This window comes from Hemiscyllium ocellatum, chromosome 39, assembly GCF_020745735.1.
Source record: "Hemiscyllium ocellatum isolate sHemOce1 chromosome 39, sHemOce1.pat.X.cur, whole genome shotgun sequence".
Lineage (NCBI taxonomy): Eukaryota > Metazoa > Chordata > Chondrichthyes > Orectolobiformes > Hemiscylliidae > Hemiscyllium > Hemiscyllium ocellatum.
Genome location: NC_083439.1, coordinates 931,571 through 946,618, shown reverse-complemented (window position 1 = coordinate 946,618; position 15,048 = coordinate 931,571). Strand labels below are relative to the sequence as shown.

The window sequence follows — 15,048 nt, the reverse complement described above, 5'->3', positions numbered from 1 at the left end:
AAGAATTTGCATTTTCCTGCCAAACTCTAGGAAGATTGTGGTGTTTTCTCAGATGTTATTACACATTTCTGGAGCAGATGAGACCTGAATTACCCAGACCTTAACAGTTTTGAATACTGTCTGGGGGAGATGGCTCACCAGGGGAAAGCAGCAGTAGTCAAGTTCATGTCACCGTGGCTGGCTCAGCTGTACAGAAGGGTGAGAAAAAAGAATGAAAGGGCTATAGTCGTAGGGAATTCAATTGTAAGGGGAGTAGACAGACTGTTCTGTGGTCGAATGGTATGTTGCCTCCCAGGTGCAAGGTTAGGGATGTCTCAGATCGGCTGCAGGTCATTCTGAAGGGGGAGGGTGAACAGCCAGCTGTTGTGGTGCATATAGTCACCAGTGATGTAGGTGAAAAAAATGGGGTGAGTTCCTGCAAGCAGAATTTTAGGGAGTTGGGAGCTAAGTTTAAAAAGTAGGACCTCAGGTAGTACTCTCAGTATTGTTACCAATGCCATGCTAGTCAGTAGAAATAACAGAATAGGCAGGATGAATACATGGCACCACCACATGAGGGGTGGTGCAGGAGAGAGGGGTTCAGATTTTTGGGACATTGGGATCAGTTCTGGGGGAGGTGAGACTATTAAAATTGGGTGGTCTATACCTAGGCAGGACTGGAACCAATATCCTTGGGGGTGTTTTTGCTAACGCTGCAGGGAAGGGTTTAAACTAACATGGCAGGGGAATGGGAACCAAATGAGATGGTTGGTGGACAGTAAACAGGTGGTAACTGAAGCCAGTAAGGAACTAGATATTGAACCCCTTTCTTGATGAAGAGCTTATGCCTGAAATATTGATTCTCCTGTTCCTCAGATGCTGCCTGACCTGCTGTGCTCTTCCTGTGCCACATTCTCGATCCAAGGCACTGAAGTCAGCATGATTAAGGGGAAGAGTAGGCAGGGACCAGATGATGAATGTAAAGGGACTGGTGGTCTGAGATGCATTTGTTTTAATGTGAGAAGTTTAGTAGGTAAAGCAGATGCACTTAGGGCTTGGGTTAGTACTGGTAGTATAGTGTTATTGCTATTACTGAGACTTGGTTGAGGGAAGGGCATTATAGGCAACGAAATATCCCAGGATATAGATGCTTCAGGGAGGATAGACAGGGCAGTCAAGAGGGTGGAAGAGTTGCATTACTGGTCAGAAAGGATATCACAGCTGTGCTGGAGGAGGGAACTGTGGAAGACTCTAGCAGTGAGGTAATATGGGCAGAGCTCAGAAATAGAAACGTTGGGGCTTTACTACAGGCCTCCCAACAGCGAGTGTGAGAGAGAGGTACAATAGATTATGGAAAAATATAGGAGCAACAGGGTGGTGGTGATGGGAGATTTTAATTTTCCCAACATTGACGGGGATTCACATGGTATTAGAGATGTAGATGGAGCTGAATTTGTAAGGAGCATTCGGGAGGGTTTGATAGAGTAGTAGGTAAATAGCCTAACTCGGAAAGGTTAGAAGAAGCACATGCTAGACCCAGTGTTGGGGAATGAGCCCGGCCAGGTGGTTGAAGTTTCAGTGGGGGATTACTTTGGGAATAGTGATCTCAATTCCTTAAGTTTTGGAATACTCATGGGCAAAGATGAGAGTGATCCTAAAGGAAGAGTGCTAAATTGGGGGAAGGCCAACTATAGCAACAAATGGCAGGAGCTGGGGAATGTGGATTGGGAGCAGCTGTTTGAGGGTATATTTGATATTTGGGAGGCTTTTAAAGAGAGGTTGATTAGATTGCAGGACAGAAATGTCCCTGTGAAAATGAGGGATAGAAATGGTAAGATTGGGGAACCATAGGTGAAATTGAGAGTCTTGCAAAGAGGAAAAAGGAAGCGAACATAAGATCGAGGTGACTGAAAACAGATGAAGCTTTGGAAGAACATTGGGAAAGTAGGACCAATCTGAACAAGAACTTAAGGCAAAAAAGGGGTCATGAAATGTCTTTAGCAAACAGGGTTAAGGAAAATCCCAAAGCCTTTTATTCATCTATAAGGAGCAAGAGGGTACCTGGAGAAAGGGTTGGCCCACTCAGGACAAAGGAGGCAAGTTATGTGTGGAGTCAGAGAAAATGGGTAAGATTCTTAATGAGTCATTATTCGCAGAGGAGAGGACATGACGGATGTTGAGGTTAGAGATAGATGTTTGATTACTCTCGGTTAAGTTGGCAGAAGGAGGGAGGAAGTGTTGGGTATTCAAAAAGGCATTAAGGTGGACAAGTCTTCATGTCAGATGGAATCCATCCAGGTTACTGAGGGGGCGAGGGGGGAAATAGCTGGGGCCTTAATAATTATCTTTGCAGCATCCTTGAACACAGGTGAGGTCCCAGAGGACTGGAGAATTGCAAATGTTGTCCCCTTAATGAAGCAGGGTAGCAGGGATGATCCAGTTAATTTTGACCAGTAAGCCTGACGTCATTGGTAGAGAAGCTGCTGGAGAAGATAATGAGGTATAGAATGTATTTACACTGATAGAAAATGGGCTTATCAGTGATAGGGAACATGGTTTTGTGCAGGGAGGTCATGTCTTACCAACTTAATAGAATTTTTCGAGGAAGTGACAAAGTTGATTGAGGGAAGGGCTGTAGATATCATATACATGGACTTCAGTAAGACCTTTGATAAGGCTCCCCACGGTAGGCTGATGGAGAAAGTGAAGTCGCATGGGATCCAGGGTAAACTAGCTGATGGATAGATAAGTGGCTGGACAGCAGGAGACAATAGTGGAAGGGAGTTTCTCAAAATGGAGAACTGTGACCAGTGGTGTCCCACAGGGCATCGGTGTTGAGACCACTGTTGACAGTGATGTATGTAAATGATCTGGAAGGAGGTGTAGGTGGTCTGATTAGCACATTTGCACATGACACTAAGATTGGTGAAGTAGCAAATAGTGAAGGGGACTGTCAGAGAATGCAGCAGAATTTGGTTAGATTGGAGAATTGGGCATAGAAATGTCAAATGGAGTTAAATCTGGACAAATGTTAGCTGATGCATTTTGGAAGATCCAATTCAAGAGCGAACTGTACGTAAATGGAAAAGCTCTGGGGAGTATTTGATGTACAGAGAGATCTGACTGTTTAGGTCCACAGCACCCTGAAGGTGGCAGTGCAGGTCGACAGTGGTGAAGAAGGCATCCAGCATGATTTCCTTCATTGGACGAGCTATTGAATACAAAGGTTGGCAGGTCATGTTACAGTTGTATAGGACTTTGGTTCAGCCATATTTGGAATACTGCGTACAGTTGTGGTCACCATGTTATCAAAAAGAAGTGGATATTTTGGAGAGGGTTCAGAGGAGGTTTGCCAGGTTTTGCCTGGTATGGCGGGCACTGGCTATGAAGAAAGGTTGAGTAGATTAGGGTTATTTTCATTGGGAGGATGAAGGTTGAAGGAGGACCTGATTGAAGTCTATAAAATCATGAGAACTGTAGACCGGGTGGATAGCAAGAAGCTTTCTCCCAGAGTGGGGGACTCCATTACGAGGAGCTTAAAGAGCGAGGGGAAAAGTTTAGGGGGGATATGCATAGAAAGTTCTTTACACAGAACGTGCTGCTGGTAGAGGTGGGCACAATAGCATGAATTAATGTGTGTCTGGACAGGTACATGGGCAGGGAGCAGAGGGATAGATTCTAAGAAAATCGGTGACAGGTTTAGGTAGAGGGTCTAGATCAACGCATGCTTGCAGGGCGACAGGGCCTGTTCCTGTGCTGTGATATTTTTGTTCTTTGTACCCCTGCGACACAAGTGCCCCTCTGGGACAATTCAGTAATTTTAATCTCATTTGCCCTCCTATCAGCTCATGGAGTGCTCTATCATAGGCAGACCATAAACGAGCAAGTCATTTGTTCCCCAATAAGATGCTGCTCAGGATTTCATTTTGTTCGTACTTTGTGGAAATAACTGTAATAAGTAGCTTAAAGTATGGACTTCCAGCAGCTGTGCAGCACAGTGTGTTGGACCAAAGTGTTTTGTTTCTGGTGAACGGAGGTATGGAACTATTGAAAGATTGTGGCACAAAAAGACCATTCAGCCCATCCTGTCTGTGCCAAGATATATTTAATTCCAACTGAAAATGTGTTGCTGGTTAAAGCGCAGCAGGTCAGGCAGCATCCAAGGAACAGGAAATTCGACGTTTCGGGCCAGAGCCCCCAAGATCACTATTGGGACAAAGTAATCGTGGCAATCTAAGTTGTAAACTCTGCTGTAAATTATTTGTGCGAAAGCAGTAATTTCTGTTATCTATAACAAGCACAGCCTTGAGCAAATAACACTATGGAATCTTACCAACTTTTTTCCATAATCTAGTAAGACATATCTTTTAATATATTTCATTGTAAATGTCAATTTTTGGTATTCCAGTAGAAAAAGACAAATCTAATCTTTTTAAGTAAATGTCCCATCTTGTATTTGCTCCTTTTCAGTTTCTTGATGTGGTGACTGGAACCTACCGTTACTATCATTCACCAACGAACTCTGTGCACATGTATCCGCCTGAAATGGTGCCATCAATTACTCCTCCTGCAACCCCTCCAACTCACAAAGCCAGACCACAAACTGCAAAAGATGTTGATGTTCCGAAGTTAAAGCGTTCATTCTCCTCACCGGATATTGCCCAAGCCGTTCAAGAGGAGCAAAACAAAGCAACAACAAAAATAGTGCCTACAGTCAATCGGGAAACCAAGTAGGTTCTCTTAATTATTTTTAAGCTGTTGTCTATGTTTAACAATATAATTGACTCAATAATTTTCTCAGGTGCAAATTAAGATTTTATTCACTAATGTTCTGTTCACAACTCAAACCAGTTACTTGTTCCTGCATCTTTGTTATTGCCACTGTGGACTTGACACTCCGAGAACTGTGCTTAGAGTCATAGAGATGAACAGCTTGGAAACGGACTCTTCAATTCAAACCGACCATGCTGACCAGTATCCCAACCCAATCTAGTCCCACCTGCCAGCACCCGGCCCATATCCCTCCAAGCCCTTCCTATTCATGTACCCATCCAAATGCCTTTTAAATGTTGCAATTGTACCATCCTCCACCACATCCTCTGGCAGCTCATTCCATACACGTACCACCCTCTGAGTGAAGAAGTTGCCCCTTAGGTCTCTTGGCAAAGGTAAACTTGTTTGTCCATTCTCGCAACCACCCCCCACCCTACCACACTCCCAATTCAATCCTAAATGTTTTGGCAAACCTCCAGTTTGCAATTGTGATCTGTTGCAATAATGACTCCATAATTTTGATTTACCGTATCCAAAGTATACAGACATTCCTGTAAACCATGCACAAAATCTGCACTTTCTCCACACTGGTGTGTATTTTCAAACTATAAATAGTATAATTACTTTTTGTAATGAATATAAATGTGAACCTTCCTAATTGAATAATTAGGAAGTCACTGGTCCTTGCCCTGAATTGCATGGAATATTTTTAACGTCTTTTGCAGGCCCTCTGGCTACAGCAAAACTGAAATCTCCAGCCCTTCTGCTTCTCAAATCCGTAACCTGAACCCTGTATATGGTGGGATGGGGCGAGCACTGACTGGTCTGCGAAACCTTGGCAACACCTGCTACATGAATTCCATCTTGCAGTGTTTATGCAACACTCCTCATCTGGCAGAGTACTTCAATAAAAATTTCTACCAACAAGATATTAACAGGTAACAATTACTATTTGTAAGCCGTATCATGGTGTGATGAAAGACAAAAAATGTTGTGCATTTCCCATGACCCCAAATATTTTACAGTCAGTGAATTGCTTCTGAAGTCTAGTGGTGTTGTATACAAGATAATAACTGGATAATTGTTTTTGAAGTAATGTTGATTGAGGGATAATTATTATTCAGGTCACTGGAAATATCTTTTCAAAATACCTGTCATGGAAAAGTTTACACCCAGCTGAGAGGCAAACTGGGTCTTGATTTAACATTGCGTTTGAAAGTTGGCACCTCTGACATCCACCACTCCCCAAGTTCTGCACTGAAGTGTCAGCTTGGACTTTTTTTTTGGTGTTGCCCTGGAGATAAATATAAATCCACAATTTGCTGACTTGACGTTTGAGTGCTATAGCTGCAGCTGAAACAGATGGACACAAATGCTATCTGTTGTCCAAATTAAATCCAACATTCAGTACAAACTTTTGGATAGTTGCAGGTGGTATTGCTTAGAAAACACCGTATGAAGAAGAAAGCCAAGCAGCCAACTCTTTTCCCAGAATCTCTTACTCCAATGGCTGCTCCAGGGAAAGGTTAAAAGGCCAGACAAATTTTGAGTCAAACTCAACACACCCTTCTCTTCCCCTCCTCCAAAAAAAAAACAATGTCTGGAATAGTCTTGATTATTAATTAGATGTAATATTTGCTGATCCTAACCAGCAATAACCCCATCTCTTTTAGAATTAAAAAGAAGTCTTTTGACGGTCGGTAAATGAGTGATTCTGGTTCGCAATTCATTTTGTTTAGTGCTTTTACCTAGTTAACATTACTGGAGGCATAAGTACAGATTATTCAAGGCTATCTTGGAAAGAAATGTCACTTGTTTGTTCATTCACTGGTTTTTTCATCTGGAATGAAAAGAATATCCATTCATGGGACACCACGAAGTGCCCTTCCAGATCATGCATCATCCCAGAGTTGGAAATGCATTGCTGTTGCTGAAACTCCTAGTCTGTTAGCACTAATTTAACAAGTAGTTACCGTTGCCACCCAAGTCAGCTATGGGTAAGCAATAAATAGCAATCTTGCCAGCAATATCCAATGCCAAGAATAATTTCTGCAAAGTTAATTTTTTTTTAACATTGCCAGAAACAAGTAATGAAACTGTAGCTTCAATGTTACCATTGTGCCTGCAGAAACAGTTTAGTTTTGGAACAAACTATAACCATGAATCCAAGTGCCATGAATCTACATTTCGCCCAGTGTGTCAGCTGAGATGCAGAGTGGAAGATTCGACATTGACTTTGTTCTACATATGCTGAGCATGTACAGCTGTCTTAAGAACAATTTAAGACAACCATGTACTGAAAACCTGTGCACAGCAGATATATTTTAAAGATAACATTGATTACACTCTACCATTGTTAAGTCCAGGATTCTTCTGAAGTGTCAAATCACTGATGCTAACCAATACCAACCTGCAGCTATAATGTCATTGAATGGCAGAGCAGACTCTTCCCCCGAATGGACTTTGCACTCCTGGGTCTTTTGGAGTAGTTAATTCACAATGAAATCTTAGAAATTTAAAGCTGAAATCTCTCTGCTTGTAACAAGACTATTGCTCTTTGTCTGTCTTAAAGTAATCATGTTGTTGAAAGGCTTGTTGCGTAAATGAATAATTCCAATTTGTTTTGTTTTGGATAGGTCAAACATTCTTGGTCATAAAGGTGAGGTGGCTGAAGAGTTTGGTGTGATAATGAAAAGCTTGTGGTCAGGTCAATATAAATACATCAGTCCAAGAGATTTTAAGGGACGCATAGGAAAAATAAATGACACGTTTGCTGGGTACGTGCAACAGGATTCCCAGGAATTGCTTCTGTTTCTAATGGATGGACTCCATGAAGATCTTAATAAAGTAAGAACTGACAGAATGCAGTGACATTGCAATGTGCACAATTTGGAGAATGTGTTGCTACCCTCCAGCCCCTTCGCTTCCCCCTCATTCCTTCCTTTCTGTTGCATCAGTAAGTGGTTTTCTGAATTCATGAGGGCCACTCAGGTTGCAGCTGAGCTTTTTTTTTTCTTGCCTAGCCAGTGATGCCAACATTCTCTTGACCAAAGTTTATAAAAAGCTGCTGCCCTAGTGAATGTATTGTAATTGACTGAAGTTTAGTCATATTGGATAAGAATAGTCTGATTCTGATCTTTCTGACAGCGAAACAATGCGATGGTCATATGAAGATAATTTGTAGATTGTGATATAGCTCTCACTGTCATTCTGATAAGGGAATCCTGACCTCTACTCCCACATGCCAGATGCTTAGTCATTGCTAGTGAATGGTTGGTTTGTTCATTCTTTGATCAGCTCACAGTGTGGGGTAAGTTATATTCCTAATCTGGAACTAACTTTCTCCTTTCTAATTTCTCTCAGGCTGATCGGAAGAGATACAAAGAGGAAAACACAGATAGCTTGGATGACACAAGAGCAGCAGACCTAGCTTGGCAAAAGCATAAACTTCTAAATGAGTCAATTATTGTGGCTTTGTTCCAAGGTCAATTTAAGTCAACCGTGCAGTGTCTGACTTGTCATAAGAGGTCTCGTACATTTGAAGCCTTTATGTATCTATCTTTGCCACTTCCATCATCTAGCAAATGTTCTCTCCAGGTAAGATATTTACAAGAGAATTGTAGATTATTTGTTCATTGCTTTTGTTCAAAATTTTCATCAGTCTCATTTAGTGGTTGGGCTGGGGCTCTGGGAGGGAGGGATGATGTCTGAGAGATGGAACAGTTATATGATTATAACCCATATGGTTAGGCTGATCTATGGGCCTGTGGTAGTTACATTTCCTGCCGCCACATTTTTAAATGTAAATCAAGGAGAGCCATTTTGTTAAATGATTAGGTAGGAAAGAGGGTGTCTATGGAAATGAGCTTTGCATAGTTCACCTTCAGGACAGAAGGGGGACATTGTCACTGTGACTGAGCTTTATTGTTAACCTCCATGTCTTAATAGTCCCCAATCACCCTCTCCAAGAGGACATAAATATAGTGTTTGAGCTTGTTCTAACCCTGTAGTGATTGAGAAGTGTGAATATCCTTGGCGTGTTCTCCCCTCCGCAGCTAGACCTTAGCTTGGGAGCACCAGGCGCAGCTCTGACAGATTAGATCTGATTGTGACTTTGCCCCTGGCTGATCTGTGTCCTCGTTCAGAAAGTAAGCAGCTGAGTTTGTGGCTATCACATTGTGTTAAATTCAAAGTTTGGGAGAAGATTCGTAGCTCGGGTGCTCGTTGTTGTGGTTCTGTTCGCCGAGCTGGGAGCTTGTGTTGCAAACGTTTCGTCCCCTGTCTAGGTGACATCCTCAGTGCTTGGGAGTCTCCTGTGAAGCGCTTCTGTGCTTGAATTGTGTTGAATTTCTGTGACTGGGCATAATATAAGTTCCTGCTTTTGATTGTCATCCAGCAATCCTTGTTGCATGTGCACATGTGGTGAAAATGTGCTCAGTTTGTAATGGAGATAATAGCCTACTGACACGTCTTAATTTAATCATGTAGGGATGTCATTGCTCATGGCTTCCCTACGTTACATTGACCCCACAAATAGTAATGAAGTGAATTACCTGTGGTCATATTTACTGATCAAAAGGGTGTTTGCTGGGAACCTGGAAGAGCTCCCTTCTCCTGGTCAGTACCATGGGATTCTTCTCACGTGGCAGACCAGGCCTTAATGCCTCACTTGAAAATCAGGTCCTCCAGGAATGCAGTACTTTTACAGTGGCGTGCTGTAGTGTTAACCTGGAAAATTGGGTCAGAATTTTAAATGATGAGGGAGAAAATTGTCGAAATGGATTAGCCTTTAATCAAGAGCTTTGCATGAAATATTTCTGGAGCAGTCATAGAGATTTACAGCATGGAAATAAACCCTTCAGTCCAACCCATCCATGCCGACCAGATATCCCAAATCCAATCTAGTCCCACCTGCCAGCACCTGGCCCATATCTCTCCAAACCCTTCCTATTCACATACCCATCCAGATGCCTTTTAAATGTTGTAATTGTACTAGCCTCCACCACTTCCTCTGGCAGCTCATTCCATACACGTACCACCCTCTGCGTGAAAAAGTTGTCCTTTAGGTCTCTTTTATATCTTTCCCCTCTCATCCTAAACCTATGCCCTCTACTTCTGGATTCCTGCACCCCAGGGAAAAGACTGTCTATTTATCCTATCCATGCCCCTCAGATTTTGTTCACCTCTATAAGGTCACCACACAGCCTCCGATGCTCCAGGGAAAACAGCCCCAGCCTGTTCAACCTTTCCCTATAGCTCAAATCCTCGAACCTTGGCAATGTCCTTGTAAATCTTTTCTGAACCCTTTCAAGTTTCACAACATCTTTCCGATAAGGAGACCAGAATTGCATGCAGTATTCCAACAGTGGCCTAATCAATGTCTTGTACAGCCACAACATGACCTCCTGGCTCCTGTACTCAATACCCTGACCAATAAAGAAAAGAATACCAAACGCCGCCTTCACTATCCTATCTACCTGCGACTCCACTTTCAAGTAGCTATAAACCTGCAATCCAAGGTCCCTTTATTCAGCAACACTCCCTAGGACCTTACCATTAAGTGTATAAGTCCTGCTAAGACTTGCTTTCCCAAAAGGTAAAACAATGACTGCAGATGCTGGAAACCAGATTCTGGATCAGTGGTGCTGGAAGAGCACAGCAGTTCAGGCAGCATCCAATAAGCAGCGAAATTGACGTTTCGGGCAAAAGCCCTTCATCAGGAATAAAAGATGAAGGGCTTTTGCCTGAAACGTCGATTTCGCTGCTCGTTGGATGCTGCCTGAACTGCTGTGCTCTTCCAGCACCACTGATCCAGAATTTGCTTTCCCAAAATGCAACACCATGCATTTTTCTGAATTAAACTCCATCTGCCACTCCTCAGCCCACTGGCCCATCTGATCAAGACCCCTTTATAATTTGAGGTAACCCTCTTCGCTGTCCACTCTGCCTCCGATTTTGGTGTCATCTGCAAACTTACTAACTGTACCTCTTATGATCGCATCCAAATCATTTATATAAATGACGAAAAGTGGACCCAGCACCGATCCTTGTGGCACTCCACTGGTCACAGGCCTCCAGTCTGAAAAACAACCCTCCACCACCACCTTCTGTCTTCTACCTTTGAGCCAGTTCTGTATCCAAATGGCTGGTTCTCCCTGTATTCCATGAGATGTCATTTCTCACTTTGGTTTTGAGACATTTTTATTTACATTCTCTTTCTCCTAATGTTCAATGTTAATTAGGGATTTAGATTAAATTGACATTTGAATATATTCTGAAAAGATTATGGCTTGAGTAAGAGTGTGATGGAGAGTTTACCAGTCTGCAGCTGAGAGGATAGCAGAGGTTCGCTTTTGCTGTTATTGTTTTAGTTTTAATGTCTGATTGCATTAACATTTTCATCCCTGAGTGTGTTGGTAACACAACCTAGTTCTTAAGCAGTTGAAGAGCGACTTTTAACAGAAATCCACAACTTAATTATTGTATCCAATGGATTTACTTTTTAATTTTAATAGAAATTAACATTCTCTTTTGAAGGATTGTCTCAAGTTGTTTTCCAAAGAGGAGAAGCTGACTGACAATAACCGATTTCACTGCAGCAATTGCAAAGCGCACAGGGACTCAACAAAGAAGCTAGAGATCTGGAAACTACCTCCAATCCTATTGGTACATCTGAAACGGTGCGTTTCCTTTAGTGCGATGACAGTTCTGACCTATAAGAACACAGATCAGCCTGGGCATTTTCTTTGCTATTCTATGACAAGGCCAGGCTGGGGTTTAGTGCAAGCAGACTCTGTGTCACGCTGGCTTGTTGGACAACTTCGCCACACTCTGCATGCTCTTGATCACTATCCACTCATAGAAATCGAGATATTTTTCCTGAAGAGAGCAAGGTTGCTGGGACTTTGTTACCATTATTGGAGATGAAAACGGGCGTCTGATGGGTGACTGAGAGCAATGGCTGGCTCATGCTTATGGACTGTAATGTGAGCTACAGCCTTCAAGTGGGAGGAAAAAATGTTCTTTTTTTTTTATCTAGACTTAAATCACAAAGCTGTAGGAAGTATGAGATCTACTCCTTCCTCACTACAATAAGCGCTATGAGCACAGCCAAAGATTGTCGATTTGCTCAGTTGGTCCTGCTCCAGTGTCAACAAATACTATATCTCTCTTGTTTGTTTTTTCCCCCACAGATTCTCTTATGAAGGGAGATGGAAACAGAAACTACAGACAAATGTTGACTTTCCATTGGAGAATCTGGACTTATTCAGCTACCTAATTGGCCCTAGGAGCAATGTGAAAAGATACAATTTATTTGCCGTGTCGGTAAATGGCTAAATTCTCATCTCTTTATAATTTATAAATTTCTTGGGTTGTGGTTAAGCAGCTGTAAGGGTTTGTTGTACATCTAAAACAAAATATTCAACATTTATCCAGTTGAATGCACTGAGGTGAGTTTTACCCTCCCCAAGTTAATGTTAATGGTTTTATCTACTTCACATTAAATCCCAGAAAAATGACGAAATGAGCTGAAAACCTGCTTTTTATCCAAAGCAATCTCAAACTGGCTGATTCTATCACTTTCTTTTAAACACACACAATCTGTTATAAGAAATCCCCACCTTGAGTGAAATAGTTTTATTTCCTTTGCCCAAATGTTTTGTTGGAAAATTGCAGCAGGTCAGGCAGCATCCAAAGAGCAGGAGAATCGACGTTTCGGGCATGAACCCTTCTTCAGGAATGAGGAGGGTGTGCCAAACAGGCTAAGATAAAAGGTAGGGAGGAGGGACTAGGGGGACGGGCGTTGGAAATGCGATAGGTGGAAGGAGGTTAAGGTGAGGGTGATAGGCCGGAATGGGTGTGGGGGCGGAGAGGTCAGGAAGCGGATTGCAGGTTAGGAAGGTGGTGCTGAGTTCAAGGGTTGGGACTGAGACAAGGTGGGGGGAGGGGAAATGAGAAAACTGGAGAAATCTGAGTTCATCCCTTGTGGTTGGAGGGTTCCTAGGCAGAAGATGGAGGAAGAGCACCTCATCTTCTGCCTAGGAACCCTCCAACCACAAGGGATGAACTCAGATTTCTCCAGTTTCTTCATTTCCCCTCCCCCCACCTTGTCTCAGTCCCAACCCTTGAACTCAGCACCACTTGCAATCTTCTTCCTGAGCTCTCCGCCCCCACACCCACTCCGGCCTATCACCCTCACCTTAACCTCCTTCCACCTATCGCATTTCCAACGCCCCTCCCCCAAGTCCCTCCTCCCTACCTTTTATCTTAGCCTGCTTGGCGCACTCTCCTCATTCCTAAAGAAGGGTTCATGCCCGAAACGTCGATTCTCCTGCTCCTTGGATGCTGCCTGACCTGCTGCAATTTTCCAGCAACACATTTTCAGCTCTGATCTCCAGCATCTGCAGTCCTCATTTCTCCCAAATGTTATGTGCACATTGACCAGTTAACTGGTTTTTCTTCCAGATGTTGGTTAGCTAATTATAAGGCACCATGGCTCAGTGGTTAGCACTGCTGTCTGTCAGCACCAGAGTCCCAGGTTCAATTTCAGCCTCGGGTGACTGTCTGTGTGGAGTTTGCACTTTCTCCCCGTGACTGCGTGGGTTTCCTCTGGGTGCTCATGTTTCCTTCCTCAGTCCAAAGATGTGCATGTCAGGTGAATTGGCTGTGCTAAATTGCCCGTAGTGTTAGGTGCCTTAGTCAGAAGGAAATGGGTCTGGGTGGGTTACTCTTCAGAGGGTCGGTGTGGACTTGTTGGGCCGAAGGGCCTGTTTCCATTCTGTAGGGAATCTAATCTAATCATTCTTTAGTTCATTCGCAAGATGTGAGCACTGCAGATAAGGCTGGAGTTCTGGTGAATGGCTGCAGCTTAATGATGCTCTGGTAAATCCAGCTGCTCAGTCATCTGATTTTAGAGAACAGTTAGTTATACATGAGTTATATTGGTCAAGGGTGGAGATCACAAGGAACAGATTGGTCAAGGGGCTTGAATGGGGCAGAATTTGTAAGGACCATTCAGGAGGGATTCTTGGCACAAAATGTAAACAGTCCAACCAGGGAAGGATCTGGTTTTGGGAATGAATCCAGCCAGGTGAGTGGAGTTTGTGGGGGAGCATTTAAAAAAAAAATGACCACAATTGAGAGTTTTAAAATATTCATGGATAGGGATAACAGCAGTCCGTAGGTGAAGGTATTAAATTGGGGGATGGTGAACTACAACAAAGAGGTAGGAACTGGTGAATTTGAGGTGGCTGCTTGAGGGCAAGTCCACATCGGACACGTGGGAGAGTTTCAAACAGCAGTTGATGGAAGTTCAGGAGTGGCATGTTCCTGTGAGAATGAAGGATAAGTCTGGCAAGGTATGTGAACCTTGGATGACCCAGGGATGTTATTGATCTTGGTCAGAAAGAAAAAGGAAACGTACATAACGTCTAGGACGATGGGAACTGATGAAGTCCCTGAAGTATATAAGGAAAGTAGAAAAGAACTTAAACAAGAAATTAAAAGGGCTAAAAGGAGTTATGAAAAGATGTTTGGAAACGGGATTGAGGAGAACCCCAAGACTTTTTATACGTATAAAAAGCAAGAGGGTAGCCAGGGAAAGGACTGGCCCAGTCAGGGACAAAGGAGGGAATCCGTGTGTGAAGCCAAAGGAAATAGGTGAGGTCCTTAATGAATACTTTGTGTCAGTATTCACTAAAGAGAATGAATTGGTGGAGGATGATCTCAGGGAAAGGAGGGTTGAGTTTCTAAGCCAAGTTGCTCTTAAAAAGAAAGAGATGTTGTGCATCTTAAAGTATTAAGGTTGATACGTCACCACATCATGATGACATCTGTCCCAGAATATTGAGGGAGGCAAGAGAACAAATTGCTGTATCATTGACAGACATCTTTATATCCCTTTGACCAGAGGTAAGGTCCCCAGGGGACTGGAGAATAGGCATTGTTGTCCCACTATTTAAGAAGGGTAGCAGGGATAATCCTGAAAGTTACAGACCTGAGTCTTGTGTCAGTGCTAGGGAAATTATTGGGAAAGATTCTCAGGGACAGGATCTGTATACGTTTAGAAGCAAATGGACTTACTAGTGATAGCATGGCTTTGTGCAGGGGAGATCATTCCTCATAACTTGATCGGGTTTTTTGAGGTGATGACTAAGGTGAATGAGGGAAAAGCAATTGATGTTGTAGACATGGATTTCAATAAAGCCTTTGTCAAGGTCCCTCATGGCAGACTGTACAAAAGGTGAAATCACATGGTGTCTGGGTGAGCCTGCAAGATGGATATACAACTGGCTT

The 15,048-nt window shown here is 43.0% G+C and overlaps 1 protein-coding gene across 4 annotated transcripts in view; it reads left to right on the top strand.

Moving 5' to 3' along the window:
* usp8 (ubiquitin specific peptidase 8) overlaps window positions 1–15,048 on the top strand; it is a 67,121-nt gene that overhangs the window by 48,106 nt on the left and 3,967 nt on the right. For all 4 annotated transcript variants that reach the window (XM_060853160.1, XM_060853158.1, XM_060853159.1 and 1 more), the window contains exons 13-18: window positions 4,450–4,709; window positions 5,478–5,690; window positions 7,389–7,599; window positions 8,116–8,349; window positions 11,290–11,432; window positions 11,946–12,078. In XM_060853160.1, coding sequence (XP_060709143.1) covers window positions 4,450–4,709; window positions 5,478–5,690; window positions 7,389–7,599; window positions 8,116–8,349; window positions 11,290–11,432; window positions 11,946–12,078 — 1,194 coding nt within the window. The remainder of the gene's footprint in view (window positions 1–4,449; window positions 4,710–5,477; window positions 5,691–7,388; window positions 7,600–8,115; window positions 8,350–11,289; window positions 11,433–11,945; window positions 12,079–15,048) is intronic.